The sequence below is a fragment of the Parasteatoda tepidariorum genome, chromosome 7, assembly GCF_982258835.1.
Source record: "Parasteatoda tepidariorum strain Cologne lab strain chromosome 7, Ptep-v5.0, whole genome shotgun sequence".
Taxonomy (NCBI): Eukaryota; Metazoa; Arthropoda; class Arachnida; order Araneae; family Theridiidae; genus Parasteatoda; species Parasteatoda tepidariorum.
Genome location: NC_141761.1, coordinates 40,059,697 through 40,080,446, shown reverse-complemented (window position 1 = coordinate 40,080,446; position 20,750 = coordinate 40,059,697). Strand labels below are relative to the sequence as shown.

Sequence of the window (20,750 nt, the reverse complement as noted above, 5' to 3'; positions counted from 1 at the left end):
CTCTTAACACGCAAATTAAAAAGAATAGAAAAAAATAAAGAATAAGGTGTCAAACTAAGTACTTACCACCACTATCATATTCTCCACTAGGATATTCTCCACTAACATATTCTGTAATAAAATACAAGCAATGTTGTACCGTGAATTAAAAAAAAATATTATTCAAATTTATACTTCGTGTCAATTTCACGTTTAGTGCTTGAGAAACTATAATACATACTTAGTGGTATTGTATTTAATAATTTAAAGCATAATTTTATTACGTTTTATTGTTTTGTTGAAAAATCAAAATAAACACAATTATTACGTATTAAAAATATAATATTAAGTATATGATTATGACATATTTAAAATAAAAGAAAAATAAAAGATTTTGAATATGTTTATCTTTCATATTTTTCTACTTGTATTAAAATACAATTATATACATTGTATATATATGTATATATATATATATATATATATATATATATATATATATATATATATATATATATATATATATATATATATATATATATATATATATATATATAATAAAGTAAAATTGAATATTAAGCCAGATATTTACTTAAAAGCTTCCATATTATTAATTTAATTTTATTTTAAAGGGGGAAGATGTTAGCCTGGATTTGTCGGCTAACTAGATTTGCTCAAGGTAATCTACAAGGCTTCGTTCAATTCTGGATAATTCAAAATTAATAAATAATAAAATAACGAATTTAAAATACAGCATTTTAATTCGATGATTTTTAAAAAAAATATTTTTGACATTTATTGAAAAATATTAATTGAATGTTACATAAGTTTTTTGGTTAGTTATACTTTTTTTTAACCATGAATTTATTCGCATTAGATTTACAATCTAGATAACAACAGTATTTTTACGAAGTATATTAAAATAATGGGCAGCATTTTGTATACAACAAAGCATTTTCATTAAATAAAATTAGAGCGTTTTTGCTTTTTTTTTCTTTAATTGGAAACTAGAGTTTCCTCCCGGGAACGTTATAAAAATTTCAGAGTCTCGAACTAACGGAGAAAACACAATTTAATAAATTATATCCATAACAACAGACACAGAAACTTCAAGTACTTATTCACCGTCTGCCCGATATTTAATTTTATTCCAATGAGCTGCACAATCGGACTTGCCGATCAGCGGAACTAGTGCGTTCTCCAGAGGTGATATCCACTCTTTCAGGACCACCACAATGGGTGAGATACCGTTGGTCATGTTAATTTGGACGTCTAGTTTCTGCCACACTAGATGGCAGCACCGAGACTCTATTTGGATGCTAAAGTGCACTAGGAATTTAATTTTGCCGGAAATGCCAAGAACCAATAAGGCACTCCAGGGATCTTTTACATGCTGCATAATCATACGACATGGCCGCTGAGGATTTTACTCACAATTAGTGGTACTGTATATGATAATTTAAAACAGAATTTTATAACTTTTTATTATTTTGCAAAAAAATTAAAGTAGCCATAATTTTTAAGAATTAAAGAAGATTATATGCAATTGTTTTGTAACAAGTATGTCAATCATTTATGAGTTTTATCATATACTATGAAAACAAATAACATTTATGTCTTAGAATTTACTTACCGCCAGTTTGATATTGTCCAGAAGTGTATTCTGAAAGCAATTTGAACATTTTATTACTGTATTTAACGAGACATTAAATATTAAAAGTATTCTTTTTGATTAAATCAATCAATCAATGAGTGGAATATTTAATATATTAGAGATATTATAAAATAAATATTTTACATTTTGTTTTGAATCGATTAAAAAATCAATTATTTTCCTTTCTTTTTCTTCTATGTAAGTATAGTCAATCAATCAAAAGTTCAATCGAAATGTTTAAGCAACATATTAAATCCAATTAGTTGTTTTCAAACACAAAAAAAAAATCTGATATCATCCCTAAAGTTTCGACAATTTTATGTTTTACTTCGATATCATTTAAATTGCGAAAGTATTGATGCAGTTAGCTTCGCAAACAAGCAATCATCGCCATCTTGGATATTCTATTTATTTTAATAACTTAAAATTTATTTTAAAATAATTTGCTCTTAATACATAAATTAAAAGGAAATAAAGAATAAGTTGTCAAACTAAGTACTTACCACCACTTGGATATTCTCCACTAACATATTCTGTAATAAAATACTAGCTATATTGTACCGTGATTTACAAAAATTATATCATTCAAATTTATACTTCGTGTCAATTTCACATTTAGAGCTCGAAAAACTAGAATACGCAATTTTGAGTCTAGAAACTTTATTATCAATTCTCCTATCTATTCTAATATAAGAAATTTGTAACTCAAAAAATAAAAAAATAGTTTTATTCATTTTAGGTTATATTTATGACTAGTAAAATATTCGTTCTTGGTGCGGAGTAATGAAAAAGGAAATTTTAAATATGTACTAACTCTATTTAATATTCGTAATTATACTCAAAAATGAAAGGGAATTTAAATCATGACAATTAAAGAAATATATATATTTTTAATTACCATTTTACGATGATTTCACTCTTGGATTTATATTATACAAAAAGGAGTTTTATTACATCAGAGACAAGATTAAATGTTTTTGATATCATTTGGCAGCAAGAATTATGTTATCGGACAACACTTCATTGTCCATATTTTTTATACAATCAAACAATTTTGCCTTATATATGGCACTTTAGTATATTACTTATATATATTTTACTCATATTACTTATATTAACTTCCATTAGTGGCGCATTAGTTAGGTTTAGATAAACATGTTTTAAAAGCGTAATTATAGACAAAATGGATACAAGGTTTTAGATGTTTAGTTTTATTTGAGCTTGATAATAAAATAAAAGTTAAAGCATTATTCAAAAAACTCCTACTGAAACTCATTTTTTTACGACAAAGTTATAATCCAGCAAACATAAGTTATATATTTTAAGTATTTGAATAATACGTATAAAAAGAATGGGCAGCAATTCGTAAACAACAAGGCATTTTAATTAAATAATTAAAACGTTTTAGTGTGTTTTTCTTCTTCTTAGAATCGGAAACTAAAGTTTCCTCTCGGGAACGTTGTAAAATTCTTAGAGTCACGAAATAACGGATAAAAACACAATTTTATAAATTATGTCCAGGAGAACAGACCAGAAGCTTGAAGAACTTATTTGCAGTTTTCCAGGTATTACACACTGTCGTTTAAAACAATTTCGAAGATTCTACGCATAATTAGTGATACTGTAATCGATAATTTAAAGTAGAATTTGATAAATTTTTTATTATTTTGTGAAAAAATCAAAATAACCATAATTATTTTGTATTAAAGAAGCTTATGAGCAATAGTTTATATCAAGTAACTCAATCGTTTTTGAGTTCCATCATATACTAGGAAAATAAATAAGATTTATATCTCAGAATGTACTCACCGCCAGTTTGATATTGTCCAGAAGTGTATTCTGAAAGCAATTTGAACATTTTATTACTGTATTTAGCGCGACATTAAATGTTAAAAGTATTCTTTTTGATTAAATAAATCATTCAATGAGTGGAATATTCACTATATTAGAGATATTTTAATATAAATAATTTAAATTTTGTTTTGAATGAATTAAAAAATGTATTATTTTCTATGATATTTCTTCGATGTAAATATAATCAAAATAAATTGTGGATGTTTAAGGAAAATCTGCAGCTTATTTAATTGCACTTTGGAGATGCCAGACTTTTTTTTCTAAAATTTTAATATTCTCTCTGCGGACTATACTCAATTATCAGGTTAATAGAGAAATAAAGAAGAATTTGATGCTCGTCATTTCTGCCTCTTTTGCACTATAAGAGTTAAATTTTCAAAGGAAGGATTAGTTTAATTCTCAGTATGTTACAGAAAATAAATTTATCCTTTTTTAAAAATAAAAGAAAAAGAAAAAGGTTAGTATGTTCAAACAAAGTGTTAATGATCTTCGTAGATTTCCCCAATAAACAATTCTGCACCTATATATTTAGGTCGTAAAAGTTTAATAGAAATGTTTAGACAAGGTATTAAATCCAATTAGTTGTTTTGAGACATAAAAATAACTGCGATACCATCTATGCAGTTACTTCATTTTTATGTTTTAGTTGGATATCTTTTAAATTGTTAAAGTATTGATGCAATCAGTTTTGCAAACAAACTATCATCGCCATCTTGGATATTCTATTAAGTTTAATAGCCTTTAAAATTTGTTTTAAAATAATTTGCTTCAGTTAATACACAAATTAAAAAGGAAATAAAGAATAAGTTGTCAAACTAAATACTTACCACCACTTGGATATTCTCCAGTAACATATTCTGTAATAAAATACAAGCTATGTTGAACCGTGAATTAAAAAAAAATATCATTCAAATTTATACTTCTTGTCAATTTACACTAGAATACGTAAATTTGAGTCACAAAACTATATTATTGATTCTCCTATCCAATAGCACTATATTTTTAATTACGATTTTACGATGATTTTACTCTCAGCTTTATATTACACGGAAAGAAGTTTCATTACATCAGAGACAAAATTAAATGTTTTTAGTATGATTTGGCAGCAGGAATTATGAATTATTTTTTCAAGAATTTGCACACGCTAAAAATATCAATCTAGATAACAACAATATTTTTACTTGAATATATGAAAAGAATAGGCTGTGATTTGTATACAACAAAGCATTTTAATTAAATAATTAAAACGTTTTAGCATTTTTTCTTCTTCGAAGAGGATTGTTCCCTTCAGGATTGTTGGAAAAATTTTCAAAGTCTCGAACTAACTGAGAAAAACACAATTTAATAAGTTATGATCATAGCAACAGACTCAGACGCTTCAAGAACTTATTTATAGTTTACCAGATATCATACACTGTCGATTAAAACTATTCCGAAGATTCTACACATAATTAGTGGTACAGTAATTGATAATTTAAAGTAGAATTTTATAAATTTTTATTGTTTTGTTTAAAAATCAAAATAACCATAATTATTAGGTATTAAAGAAGCTTATAGAATAGTTTTATATCAATATCTCAATCATTTTTTTAGTCTTATCATATACTATGAAAATAAATAAGATTTATATCTTAAAATTTACTCACCGCCAGTTTGATATTGTCCAGAAGCGTATTCTAAAAGTAATTTGAACATTTTATTGCTATATCTAAAGAGTCATTAAATATTAAATATATTGCTTTTGATTAAATAAATCATTCAATGACTGGAATACTCACTATATTAGAGATATAAATAAATACATAGTTTACATTTTGTTTTGAATCGATTAAAAAAATACATTATTTTCTATTCTTTTTCTTCGATGTAAGTATAGTCTAAATATTCAGTTGTGGATATCTAATGAATATCTACAATTTATTTCCTTACACTTTGGATTTGCCAGACTTTTTTTCTAGAATTTTAATGAGCTATCTGAGGACAACACTTAATTATCAGGTTAGTAGAGAAATAAAAGAGAATTCAATGTGCGTCATTCCTGCTTCTTTTGCACTATAAAAATAAAATTTTCAAAAAGATTACTTTAATTAAAAGTATTTTATAGAAAATTAAATTTAGCCTTTTTTAAAAATAATTTTAAAATAAAAAGTTTAGTATGATCAAACAAAATGTTAATGAAATGATGTGCGTTGATTGCACCAATAAAGCATACTGCACCTATATATTTGGATCGTAAAACTTTAATAGAATTGTTTAGACAAGATATTGAATCCATTTAGATGCTTTGAAACATAAAAAAATTGCGATATCACCCCTATAGTTACTACACTTTAATGTTTTACTACGAATTGTTAAAGTGTTGATGCAGTCTGCTTTGCAAACAAACAATTATCGCCATCTTGGATATACTATTAAGTTTAATAGCACATAATATTTATTGCTAAATCGTGTCAAAACATCATAAAATGTTATTATTTTTTTACTGTTTAAAAGTTGCGACACCAATGAACTATATAAATAATTTAATGAAATTTTTAAGTAAGCGCTCACTTAGGATGTGCAGTTTAAAAGTTACTATAGATTTGATATTAAAATGATAAATAAATAATAACATTTTATGATGTTTCAACTCGATTCAGCAATAAATATTTCATTGGAAAACACTCAAAGTCTCATACTTTTCCTTTTGAGACTTTGGATCCTGGCAGGATTCTGCCGGTTAGTAATATATACAGTCGGAAAATAAATTCTTAATATAAATATTGATTGATATTTTTCCTTTTACTTATTTCTGTTTTCCATTTCGAAACTCTTAAAATTAAAAATATTATATTAACAAATATTATACTAATAATAATAATATTAGCAAATGATATTAAACCTACGTCCGCTTGGGTACTCTCCGGAAGCATATTCTCCAGTTGTATATTCTCCAGTTGTATATTCTAAAAACAGTAGCATAATTAGTGTACAAGGAATTGTATAATTATTTTACGAAAATATAGTGTTAAAATGAAGATAATTAACATTTATTTCGCTTAATTTATCGGTCTTGTTTGTTCCCGTTGTACTGTATTATCTATAGCAATTTTTTCTCAACTCGTATTATCCATACATCCACTTGGTTTTATTCCGATAATTATAAACATTTTATAATAAAAATGATAATAAATCTTTTATGAAAACAATGTATTTTATTGGATATTTATTATTTGTTATTGAATCTTAGGTGTCAACTACTTACGTGTAAATAAAAAAAAATGCTATTATATTATTATATATTGCTGTAATGCAAAACATATGCATATATGATGCTCATAACTTCACAAAACAGTCAATATATTTCCTACATAGCTTTCGTTAAAGAACAAGTTTGAAATCAGTTATTGAACTGTTTATTAAAAATACCGATTAAAAATATTTAGCTAAAATAACGTATTAAATTCGTAGCAAAAAGGATAAATTAATGTTTTGCATTAAATTCAATAAGATAATAAAAAGATCTTCGGAATTAGATCGTCTAATTCCGAATGGTGATAAAAGGCATCAATTAATTAAAAATTTATATGGAACATGGATACCACATTCAGAGGAGGGAGAAACCACGAAAAATGCCATCATCTAGAAGAGATGAAACTACAGAGACGTATCTTATATTTATGTATCAAGTCTTCCTTCAATTGCGGAAAAAGCGTGTCGACCACAGTGAAGGGACACAAGTGGTTTGCGAGTATAATGCTCCTACGTACTGTACGTAATCATTCGAGGTAGCAAAGATAAGGATATGAATATAAGATGGAGAACTCATTGCATTACCCCCGCATTCTGAGAATTTCAATTCCTTTGACTTTCTTATAGGGAAACAACTGAAACCTGTAGTTTATGCTTTTGGACATATTGGAGGATCACATCGTGATCAGTGTTGTCGCCTCGGCAGATATTTTTAGTAAAATATTCCGCAAAATTAAGCGTAAACAACTACTATGTATCAGGAAAATGCTAAACATATTGTTCTAATGTTTCCCCTCGAAAATAGTATATTTTTATAAGACATTCCGGTCCATAGTACCGACTCCCTAAATGCAGATACACTTTACTATGATTTAATGCGGAATTATTTACATCGTAGATATTATTAGTAATACAGGGGTCAACTACTTATATATCACTTCAGATCAAAAAATCGTAAAAGCTGCTACCACTGTAATGAGTATATAACTTAAAATTACATTTTGAAGACGCTTAAAATCACGAAGGACAGATAAAAATGTACACGAAGTGCTATTGAATGAAGCAAAAATAACATTCGATAATTACTTCGAAGATTATTACGTGATAAAATGAATTATCTTTGGGAAAAAATATACAATCGGCTCTGCGGTAAAAAAAAGTCAAGACAAACTCGCGATTGACTTGATTTCAAAATTTATAAAGGATATATAAATAAAATAAAGAAAAAAAAGAAGAAAACTTTCATATGTTGCCAGATATAAATCATAACATTTATATCCAATTTTTTTAAAGATACCATTGTCTCATCAGAGATAAAAACCGTTCGCTAGTTTAAAAGTTATTTAATATAAAATTAATGTTATAGATTGCTAACAAGTAAAATTACTTCTCATTTTTTATTACTTATTGTGTAACCCATTAAGTTTTCGTAAATTTAAGAGTTTTTCTTGTCAAGTACAGTTGATTATCTTTAAAATCTTTGCTTATATATTTTATAATATTCCATAATAGTTTTATTATAATATTATTATATTATATTATATAATAATATTATATGTTATGGCCAAAATAATTTTAAGAAAAAAGTAAGGATGAATAAGGGGCCACTACGAGTGCTGGTGAGCTCAAAGAGCAAGGGGCGCAGCCTGCAAGTGCATAAAAACTTATATATGCATCTAGAACACATCTAGCATCTTTGGGCACAGCCGAAAATCAGTTTTACATTATTGTTGGCTGTGAAATGATGACAGCGGATACCCCTTTGAACAACTCTTGTAATAATAAATCAAATATATCATTTTTTTTATCGCTAACAAGTAGATATAATGTAGTATCCTTATTTTCTAGCATGTCGTCGACACCTGGGAAACATCTACATGGCATGGATTTTTCATTCATGAGGGAAAGTCAATATGGATTTTTATTAATTTTCACCCTTTCAACGTAGTTTTCGACTCTATAAAATTTAAAAAGTTTTTGGCTTCGTGATGCTTTTAATCAATACCCTGAATTTGTAGATCAAATTTTAGAGCCTCGTGTATTTATCGATTTTTATCAAAAAGTACATTAGACATACCTCCACTTTTTCTTTCGCCTGTAGTATATTCACCAGTGGTATATTCTCCAGTTGCGTATTCTGAAAAAATAAGAAAAAAAATTAAGTTAGCTGCATATGGAAATTATTTAGTTAGAAATGTAGGGGCATTTTGGCAAGCTAAGAAAAATTACTAGCTGCTAGCCCATAATAAAAATTTTTAAAACTTTGGTATAATATTTTTTCACTATCACCACACCAGACTGCTATTATTATAGCTATTAATATTTAATTCTTGTTTTAAAAAATAACCCAAAATATATTGCAACGAAGATAAATAAAGAATTTTAATTAAATGGTTTGCAATTTTCATTCAAATAAATTTAATAAAGAAGATTATATAAATTCCATTTGCTTATATTTTAAAATATGCAAATTTTATCGTTTTCATACCTCCACTAGCTTGTTCGCCTGTAGTATATTCACCAGTGGTATATTCTCCAGTTGTGTATTCTGAAAAAATAAGAAAAGAAAATTAAGTTAGCTACATACGGAAATTATTTAGTTAGAAATGTAGGGGCATTTTGGCAAGCTAAGAAAAATTACTAACTGCCAGCCGATAATAAAATTTTTTAAAACTTTGCTGTAATATTTTTTCACTATCACCACACCAGACTGTTATTATTATAGCTATTAATATTTAATTTTTGTTTTAAAAAGTAAACCAAAATATATCGCAACGAAGATAAATAAAGAATTTCAATTAGATAGTTTGAATTTTTTATTTAAATTAATTTAATAATAAAGAAGATTATATAAATTCCATCTGTTTATATTTTCAAATATGCAAATTTTTATCTTTTTCATACCTCCACTAGCTCTTTCGCCTGTAGTATATTCACCAGTGGTATATTCACCAGTTGTGTATTCTGCAAAATGAAAAGAAGAAAAGAAAAATGAAATAGGTTGCATACGGAAATTATTTAGTTAGAAATGCAGGGACATTTTGACAGGTTAAGAAAACTTACTAGCTGCTAGTCCATAATGCATTTTAAAAACCTTTTTAATAACATTTTGCACAATCACTGTCACTTGCCTGATTGTTATTATTATTGTTACTATTAATATTTAATTGATATTTTTAAAGAAATAGGGTCCAATACATTGCAATGAAGATAAATAAAGAATTCCAGTTAAATATTTTGCAATTTTTATTTAAATTAATGCAATAAAAAAGAAAAATACATAAATTCTATTTGCTTTTACTTTAAATATGCAAATTTCATCTTTTTCTTACCTCCACTAGCTCTTTCGCCTGTAGTATATTCACCAGTGGTATATTCTCCAGTTGTGTATTCTAAAAAGCGAAAGAAAGAAAAGAAAAATTAAACTAGCTGCATTACAGAAATTAATTAGTTAGAAATGAAGGGGCATTTTGACAGGTTAAAAAAACTTTCTAGTTGCTAGTCCATATTATATTGCTTTAAATTTTTCTACTATATTTATTGCCTATCACTGTAACACACCAGACTGTAATTATTATTGTTACCCTTAATATTTAATTTTTATTTTTTTAAAAAATAACCTAAAATACATTGCAAAAAAGATAAATAAGGGATTCCAATTCAATGTTTCGTAATATTAAGTTAATAAAAAAGAACGAAAAGCCACATTAGTTTATATTTTTAACTATGCAAAATTTTTTTCAATACCTCCACTAGCTCTTTCTCCTGTAGTATATTCACCAGTGGTATACTCTCCAGTTGTGTATTCTGAAAAAAATAAATAGAAACATAAATTTAATATATTTTATAACTTCTATTCTAAGATACCTTCAGAATTTTTTTATTTTAACAACTATAAATACTGAAATATGTTTTTTTTTATTTATTATTAAAGAAATTTAAAATATTTAAATCATACGTGTTTTAAATTTCCTTTAAAAAAATTTTGTATGTTTTGCGATGTATATCTTGTAACATTTACGAACAGAAAAAAGTATTCAAAATGTTAACATAATACGATTTTCAATTTGGGAATCAAACGAAAGTAGTGTAATAACATACAATTCCGGATAATTCAAGAATAATAATTAATAAAAGGTCAAATTTAAAAAATGGCATTTTAATTCAATGAGTTTTAAAGAAATTATTTCAAACATTTATTGAAAAATATTAAGTAAAAATAACAGGATTGTGTTGGTTAGTTACTCGAATTTGATTTGAAGTCGTTAAAAATATTAATTCAAATAACAAGAATATTTTTACGTAAATATATATATTTGACACATAATTAACTCAATGATTTCGAATAAAATGTAATTTCATTTGTTAATCACATTAACAGACAAATGGAATGGAGTCTTGTGCTTCAATACGAACACTGGTAAAATATATATCCCAATACCCTTTATTTATGCTTTATTTTCATATCTTCCAATCTGGCAACTTAGCTACGAAAATATTTTTAAATTGTTCCTAAAATTTGTTCCAAAGTAGCAAACGAACGTTCTCACTTCTCGCTTGATGCATTCCTATTTGTGTTCTATTTAAAAAAAATTTCTAATTTTTATTATTTTTGCTTGATTATATTTTATTTTCAAATCAGTTTCTTTCTTTTTTTTTTGGTCGTCTTCACACTATTGTATTGATACATTTTGCAGTGACTATATATTTCAATATTAGAAAGCTCTACTTTTGAAGATATAATTGACAAGGTAACCCTTCTCTGTTTTATTTTCTACTTTTGTGTAATTGAATAAAAAAAAAATACTTTTTCATCTTTTTAATTCTTGTAATTTTTTCTTCTTCACTTGTAAATCTTAAAAAAAATGTATTTTATTCCCTTTTATTTCTTCTCATCTTGTATATATATATATATATATATATATATATATATATATATATATATATATATATATATATATATATATATATATATATATATATATATATATATATATATATATATATATATATATATATATATATATATATATATATATATATATATTACGATGAATACTTACCTCCACTCTTTTGCTCTCCTGTTACATATTCGCCAGTAACATATTCACGACTGGTATATTCTTAAAGGAAATATTAATAAGAAGAATTGAAGATTTGTAATAATATTCTAAATATTTTCTCTTATAAATATATATATATATATATCGCTATACATATAATATTTTTTACTATTTAACATTTAAATAACCGGTACTCATTATCCACACCAATCTATGTTGCATAATATGCAATACTTTATCTTGCCCCCACAGTGATATTTTTTCATTTATGTACTAGATAAAGACTAAATTTTGTACGCAACCAAAATTTTTAAGTAAATAAGTTGCAAGTGAATAATCATTACGTATATTATCGGCTCTCTTTCCATAAAAAATGAAATGATGAAAATGATTTTTTAACGCAAAAGGAGAAGCTTGAAAAAATAAAAATGTCACATTTTTGAGAACTTAAATCTGCAGAATTGGAAAAAAAGCGAAACTCCTTTTAAACTTTTTCATCTAATGAGCGAGCTTACTAAAAAAATTCATTAATGAACTATTTTAAAGGTAAACACTCGATGTCGATTAAAATAGACGATGAAGAGATTAAAAGATTTTAAGATATCTACTCTCTATAGTTTTTTGCGCATTGATAAATTGAAGAATTATTTTAATGTTGAATAAGGGTGGTAACTAAGTAAGCTTGAATCGAAAGTTTTTACCAAAAAATTTCTTTCCATTTAGAAGTACTTAAAGTAAACTTAAGTTAAAAATGCTTCTAAACAGCTGAAACTGAAATGCTTAGTATGATTTATGAGTAGCATGATTCAAGTTTTATTTTTGAGTTTTGTGATTTCTGTTCTTAAACCTGATACGTAAGCAAAATTTATGATAAATTGATTGGTCTTAAGCGCTTGTATAATTTAAAATTTACTAGTGTCATATTATTAATTTATGTAGATAAATATTCCAGCAGAAAAGAAATATTTTCATAATTTCTCTATATATCCAGGTTTTGGTATACTTTAAAAATCTGATAAATTTATCTTCCAGTTTATTTCATTATTAATGCTTTTATTTTTGTTGCCTCAATGGCAATTTTATCATTCAATTAAAAATGTTGAAATGTTTTTCTTGAAGATTCTCGTGAAAGAAAAAAGAAACTTTAAGAACTCCTACTTATCCATATTCTGATGAAACATCATTTTCAAATATTTTAGATTCATTTAGGGATAAATTGTAGTTTAAAATATGTTAAACCAACCTCCACTTGTTTGCTCGCCTGTAACATATTCTCCAGTTGTATATTCTCCAGTCGTGTATTCACCAGTCGTATATTCACCAGTAACATACGATCCAGTTATATACGATCCTGTGGTGTATTCGCCTGTAGTATACTCTCCACTTGCAGACCCACTAGCTTTTCCTAAAAATTGAGAGAAAAAAATTAATTCTTCCTATGTAAGAAAAATATTCGATCATTTTTATACAATATATATTTGGCACAGAAGTGAATCTTTTTATTTTTTACCGGGAATGAACCAAACTTTTATTTCCGAACAATATTAATTTTGAGAAGTTTTTTTTTATATTTCCAATGAGCTGCACAAGTGCGCACTCATGAGCAGACTTAGTGCGTTCTCCAGAAGTGGTATCCACTCTTTCAGGACCACCACAATGAGTGAGATACCGTTGGCCATGTTAATTTGGACGTCTAGTTTCTGCCGCACTAGATGGCAGCACTGAAAAGTATACTAGGAACATAAGTACACTAGGAACATAATTTTGCCGGAAATGCCTAGAGCCAATAAGGCACTACAGGGATCTTTTACATGCCGCATAATCATACGACATTTCCGCAGAGGATTTTTTGCATCCCGAGAATCCAGTGTCTGGGCCGGGGATCGAACCCGCAGACTTTGTCTCAGAAGGCCGACGTCAAACCAACTGCGCCACCCAGCCACTAGCAATTTTGAGAAGTAAATATATCTTAATATTTTAGCAAAGATAGACATTAACTAGGAAAGTAATTTAATTTTTAAATGTTAAATAAATGTAAAGAATAATAATGTAAAGGTTAATTAAATAAGTTCCCAAAAGATTAACACCTTATGATGATATGTTTACATAATAAAAGTTTTCAGCTCTATTATGTGTACAGTGCGAAAAGTAAAAAAAATGAACTACCCAGAATAATTTTTGATTCAATAATCGGATCTTCTCATTTTATACTCAATCTTAAAAGTTCGAGAGAGTGGACCTAAATATGCTAATTAATAAGTGCACACGATATATTAATTTATGAAATCTGAGGCAAAAACGTACTTTTTCTGGAAAAAAAATTTTCTTTTTCGATTTTTCACAACCAGAATATAAGGAGTAGCCACAATCTAGAAAATATAGATCCGATAGTTTGGTCAGGACGGCGGTCCAAAGTTGGAACGCCTTTATGTTAATTTTACTTTTTGCGCGTTTTGCCTTACCTCTAGAACTTTACAAGAAAATTCAAAAAAATTTGCACACAGTTGTAAAACTCGTTAATTTAAAGATAATTCCGTGTAAAATATAACTTTTGATAAATATTTATTTTTTTCTGTTATTAATTATATTCAATATATTCGAGTTTGAATTGAAAGGTATAAAAATTTGTACATGATTTCAAAGAATGTAATGTTGAATGGCAAAAGACAAATTTTAAGCGAAATCGGAGAAATCAAATTTTGAAAAAAGTATTTTTAAAAGTCGTATTTTTAAAATTGGATTTCTGATGAGTTATTCAATCAATTTCTCACAAATTTTGTATTTTGCCATTTAAAATTACATTCTTTAAAATCATATAACTCAAAATTTGCAACTCAAAATTTTTTTGAATATTATTAAATAATGCAAGAATAAAAAATAATAAATATTTACTGAAAGTTACATTTTGCAGGGAAATATCTTAGGATAAAACAATTTTTATAACTGTTTGCAAAATTTCTTCAGTTTGCTTAAAAAATTCTAGAGATATGGCGAAATACAAAAAGAGCAAAATTGACATTAAGGGGTCCAAACTTTGGACTGCTCTCCTAACCAAACTATTATGATCATATTTCCCAGAGCGTGGCTACCCCCTATATTTTGGGGGTTAGAAATTCAAATCCTTAGAAATTAAGGTATGTTTATTCAGTTTTCGTGTCTGATTTTGGTACTTAAAATATCGTCTTCTCTATTTAATTAACACGTTTGAGGTCACAGCATCGAACCCCTAAGGTTGTATCTAAGGAGCTAAGATACGATAATAAGATCAAAAGATCTTCAGGTTGATCAGTTTATTTTCTTGCGCGCTGTACAATAATAACGAATAGTTTAGCTCATAGGAGTATTTTTCAAAAAAATGTTTTCACTAAATTCAATCTGGTGTGATTTTTATGTTAAAATTATAAGCCACAATTGCTGCATTAACCATAAAACACCATGGTCAAAAGAGTTTTTTGCGTTGTGCAATGACTAATGACGGTATTTTGTGCAAAACTAATGATTATGTGGCTATTTAGGATTTATATTTAGGATAGCTATATAGCTATATATTTAGGATAGCTATATTTATATTTAGGATAGCTATATAGCATAATATTTAGGATAGCTATTTGTGTATCTCATATCACCAAGGAATGGTGTTTTTGACTTTTTACTCTCTGACAGATCGTTTTGGAGGTAGGATTACGAGTCCATGTCGGGCAAGAAACTTTAAGGCGCAAACTTCTTTTGTGTTAGAGGGTAACCTAAATATTTGCAGGTGCAGAGAAAATGAACATTTCTCTAAACAGGAGATCATAATTTTTTTTTTACCGATATGTTGGATATGTTAGTTGGCATAAAAAATATCTTCAATGATCATAGTTTCTTTAACACATTCATCACTTTTCTCACTTAATCTTTTTTACTCACGATTTGCCATCATTTTGCAAATTAAGTAATGATATGTCATGCATTTTTTTTAATATTTAATAATAAGAAAATTATTGGAATTGTTAAATAACATGTAACTAATTATTGCATATTAATTTAATTACTATATTTGAAAATTTTGAAAAATGTTGGTGGTAAATTTTTATGATAATAAAAAGAGCTGTAAATATAAGTAAGCGTGACTAATTTAAGAACTTTTATCTTACCTCCACAGCCGAAAACAGTGCCAACAATTCCATTGCAACCTACAAAAATTTAAAAACTTTATTATATTGTATAAGACAACACCAAGATAACGTATTAAATACCATAAGCAATGAAAAAATCTGGAATTAAGTTCCTTTAAAACGGTGGAATTTATCGTATTGAAATTTTTCAAAAAAATTAGTTTAAAAACAGTCTAAAATCGAACAGAAGGAAGAGAATGTTTTCCTTACATCTACTGTGTCCAGCGTTTTGCCTCTGACCTCTTATGTAAATTCTGAAACCAGCTATCCTAGTTCACCAAACCAAATCAACTAGTCCAACCAAATGGTCAACCAAACAGACTTCAAGTGAAATTCGGTGGTATACGAAGCGTCGATAGTTTTCTTATTAGCTTTCATAATTTTTTATGATTTATACGCAATACATGAAATAAATATTTAATATTTTCTTTGTGGCGGAAGAGGTAAGAATTTAGAGTCGGTGAAATATCTTTATATACTAACTTTGGCTTTACGATAACTAGAAAATATTTAAAATTTCATTATTGTTTTTTTAAAGTTAACAATTAAGTCAAAATTTTAAGTTTTTTCGTGTTATTCATAGAATTCATGTTTCAATCAACTTTACAGCCCGCGTATTTTACATAATAATATGCAGTTATCAAAATTTTACTCTTAGATTTTCATTTATTGATGAAGTCATAAAAATATTTTTATTCTTTTTTACGAACATTAGTTGAGACAGAAATAAAATGATTGGAAGCAGTTTTATATTTTCAAGCAGCAGATACGTATACAATAAACTAAAATACCGTAATAATTTTCATTACTTTGATAAGTAATTTTATTTTAAAAAAATGTTTTAAGTAATTTTTATCTTTTGCTTTATATATATATATATATATATATATATATATATATATATATATATCGCATAATGTTCTGGTCTTATTCATCTGCATTAACATTCTGAAATTATTTAGGATAACTTATGTAAGATGTCTAGGGGAACACCCTGATTTTGAAATTAAAAATCTTGAAATTAGAGATGACTTAGAGATGAAATAAACAACATCTTTATTGCTAAAGCAACAAATTTTTTAATCAGAATTAATGAATTCTGTAACAATAATCACCAACAGATGGTGCCACTATCCGAAACTTACATTATGTGGCTCCTTAAAACTAGAACACCATTCCGCAAAGTAATGAATTTCAGCGTAGAAACGTGCAATAAAAGTATTATACCAGATTAGAAGATTTAAATGAGACAAAAAAAAAATGACGAAAAATTTTCCTACATCTCAGGAACAGTAGAATTTCAGAGATAGCTATCATTTTTGAAATATCGAATTAATATCAAATTGTCACTTGATTGAATTTCTTTTGCTACTTAGATTGAATTTTCTTAAATCTTGTCGAATTATTTTTCATTTCAATATTTCTTTGCTTTCTTATTTATTTTTTTGATTTTGATTCATTTTTTATATTAAATGTTTAGTTTTGAAGAAACTTAATCTGATGTCATACAAAACACACTCGTTTTTCTTAATTGTCAAAGGCATGAACATATAAATGTAATTTACTTCGAAACATAAAATATTTAATATATTAGGTGCACCAAATATCCGATTTTTTTGCACTTAATAAATGCATTCAAGGAAACTAGTTGAAAAATAATTCTATGATAAATAAAGTATTTTGTGAAATTATTTACATTATTTATTATCTGCATTATTTATTTCATTTTAAATTTTTAATGAGAAATTAAAAAAAAAAACAATTTAAAATGAAAAAAAATAGTAAATCTGAAATATGAATCTGACATAGTGATATCTTTAAATGACTGTAAATTATTTTTTTATTGTTTTATTTCTCACTCAAGTTTACTCATAATTATTTATCTATAAAAATAAAATGAGTATTTTGAATATTAAACTTACTTCCTCCTCCAAACAATGTACCGGTGCCTTAAAGTAAAAAAAAAGAAAAGGAATTAAGCATTTTGAATAACATAGTAACAGCAAACATTAAATTTAAAATATGACTTGTTGAAAACAAAAAAATATTTCATTTGAAAATGAACAGTCAAATTTGAAGAATTATAGATCCTTCTAATTCATCACAAGTTCACTAAATCATTGATTTTGTTTGTCATTTGATTAATATTTGCTAGAAAAATCACTAAGTGAATTTTAGGAATAGTTTGACAAATATAGTGATAAGCAATTTCATCTTTTAACCGCTGTTAAAATGTATGGACATAATGTACCTAAAATAAAATTTATTCACATTTTACTTATTTTTTGGTTTTATCTTAAATAAAAAGACAACTTTATATTTTTAAAATATACGAAATTATAAGTAATTATCATTATTAATTTCAAAAAATTAAAAAAGTCTTATAATATTCAAACTTTTTTTCTAAAATTTTTGCAATTAAGAACAGGTTAAAAACTTTTGTGGTAAGAAAGTTTTATAAATTTCCTTATTTTTTTATTTTAAGAAAAAAATTATGTTTATTTATGCATCTAGCATATTAATATACCAAGAACGGTTAAAATTACATAAGGGCGCAAATCTGGTTGTCTTATTTTCTCTATTGAAAAGAGTCTTACTATGTTTAACCCAACATTTGCCTTTCTTATTATGAACAAAATCTCACCTAACGCATTCTATCATAGCGCAAGATCATTTTAATTACTTTTCGTTCCTGTTTTTCTTTTTAAGAAAAGGACTTATGTTAAATATAAGAACTCTGAATTTTGCTTTCTGAGATACGCCTTATAATTTTTTAAATTATAAATTGATTTTGTTTTTAAACATAATTCGTTTTTTCTAAAGGATCGTGATAAAAAAAAACATTATATAAATAGTCAGTTACTTAAATTTTATAATTGCGCTTTAAGAAATCCTAAATTTATATAAATTTTGTTATCAAAAACATCTTATAATAAATTATGAAATGAAAAAAAGAACAAAAATTAACATTGCAAGTTTAAATTCTTTATGTAGGAGTTTATTTTTAAAGTCCTTTCTTACCTGTATCCGTAAGAACAGCAAATCCCAATATAAATAGTAACCACATCTTGGATGTTGAAGCCTCAAGCTTCAATCTGAGAATCGTACTGTGAAATGTATGGAAAGAGAGTAACTTAAATACATTTCCTGTACAGTGATTGAATGAAGTAGCACAGCTGTGCCTGTTAAATGTTTTTATTGAGCGTATTAAAGACTTATTTAACTTTTATTACCAAAATTTAATCTTATCTTATAGGACTGCATCAGAAAAGCAAATAATTATCTTTTTAATTTCCCATAAAATTCAGTTCATAAAATGCCCAAGTAAGTTCAACTTAACATAGAAAAATATTTAGCGAAATCCTTGAAATCGTTTTTACAGGAAATGAAATTCTTCAGTAAGAAAATGAGATGTAAAGGTGTTTGAAGTTATCATTCATTTTATTCAAAAAGCTTTAAAATATTACCTGATGCAATGCGAAAAAGCATATTATTCGTGAAATAATCAAACAATTTCTTATCAGCAAACATTAAGTTTTATTATATATATATATATATATATATATATATATATATATATATATATATATATATATATATATATATATATATATATATATATATATATATATATAGAGAGAGAGAGAGAGAGAGAGAGAGAGAGAGGGAGAGAGAGAGATAGATATATATTAAGTGATTTTCAGACCATTAGTACCCTTAACATTAACAGTCCGTGTTCGAGATCCAAGAAACTCCCCTTTTCGTAACTTTTCCTTCACCATCCGTAGAAATTTGACATTTAACATTTTTCTTGTGCCAAATGGGCTCTATTTTTTTCTATTACTCCCGAATAAATTATTTGTATTGGTCTGAGAATGTAATTTTTTTACAAGTCAATAAATTTCAATTCAAATAGTCCATGGTATACTATAATCTAGCCAAGTGATATTTTTTGCTAATCAATGGCTACTCTATAAACATCTGTCTATTTAATAAAACATAATGTATACATCTTGTTACATTACTGCGACTAATCCTTACAACACATTCTTTGTGTAACTCCAGAGCAATTTGAGCTACAGTTTTCTTAATCTCCTATTACATTAACTTGCCTCCATTACACGGTTCTTTTTTAGATTATTTTTATAGTAAATCACCTTTAGTCTATTATTTTAAGTTATATTTGCTTAAAATATTAGTGACCAGTTCATTTACAGTTACACTGCAAACGAAAATAAAGATGAAATTTCATTAGATGATCCGGTTTTTTTTCGATAATTTTATAACCAATTATCGTTACTCCAAACAAACGTGCCTACTTTTAATGATGGTTTATTTAATGCTATCTGAATATTTATGACAGAATTATTTTGGGATCATACGTACATGGTGGCAGAGTGAAGAATTTTGTTTGAAGTCAAACATAAAAGACAAAGTAGATTGGATAATTTTGAACTCAAAAATATTATAGTTTGCTTTAATTTTCATGTTTAAAAAATTATGTATGCATATTATAACATAAATAAAGTAAAATTATTTAGCTACGATTTGAATATTAAAGAAAGGAAAATTATTTTAACTCATTTAAGTAGCCAAAAGTTGAAAACAGTTATGAAAATATACTGCTAGGAAACTTTACTCATCACTGTGTATATATATAGGACTAGAAATTACGGAAAAAGAATATATAGCACGCTAATTTTTAAACATTTCATTAATTAACATATTGTGCATAAGTTCATGTAAATTTTAAAATATAAGCATTTAACAAAATTACTTCATAATTTTTAAAATAAAACATTTTATGATATG

General features: G+C 26.3%; 1 protein-coding gene across 21 annotated transcripts in view; it reads right to left on the bottom strand.

The window, feature by feature from the left end:
• The window catches only part of LOC147807034 (uncharacterized), a 41,110-nt gene extending 21,992 nt beyond the window's left edge, over positions 1-19,118 (bottom strand). Inside the window, exons 1-17 of one of the 21 annotated variants that reach the window (XM_087167712.1) lie at positions 18,960-19,118; positions 17,861-17,887; positions 15,918-15,956; positions 13,025-13,186; positions 11,782-11,841; positions 10,466-10,525; positions 10,051-10,110; positions 9,623-9,682; positions 9,207-9,266; positions 8,796-8,855; positions 6,373-6,432; positions 5,134-5,163; positions 4,315-4,344; positions 3,443-3,472; positions 2,137-2,166; positions 1,613-1,642; positions 67-111 (exon numbers count right to left, since the gene is read on the bottom strand). In XM_087167712.1, coding sequence (XP_087023838.1) covers positions 67-111; positions 1,613-1,642; positions 2,137-2,166; positions 3,443-3,472; positions 4,315-4,344; positions 5,134-5,163; positions 6,373-6,432; positions 8,796-8,855; positions 9,207-9,266; positions 9,623-9,682; positions 10,051-10,110; positions 10,466-10,525; positions 11,782-11,841; positions 13,025-13,186; positions 15,918-15,956; positions 17,861-17,887; positions 18,960-19,005 — 889 coding nt within the window. In that variant the 5' untranslated portion in view covers positions 19,006-19,118. The remainder of the gene's footprint in view (positions 1-66; positions 112-1,612; positions 1,643-2,136; positions 2,167-3,442; positions 3,473-4,314; positions 4,345-5,133; positions 5,164-6,372; positions 6,433-8,795; positions 8,856-9,206; positions 9,267-9,622; positions 9,683-10,050; positions 10,111-10,465; positions 10,526-11,781; positions 11,842-13,024; positions 13,187-15,917; positions 15,957-17,860; positions 17,888-18,959) is intronic. The other 20 variants (XM_087167714.1, XM_087167715.1, XM_087167716.1 and 17 more) reach the window with 20 other exon arrangements.
• Between the last annotated feature and the right edge of the window lie 1,632 nt (positions 19,119-20,750).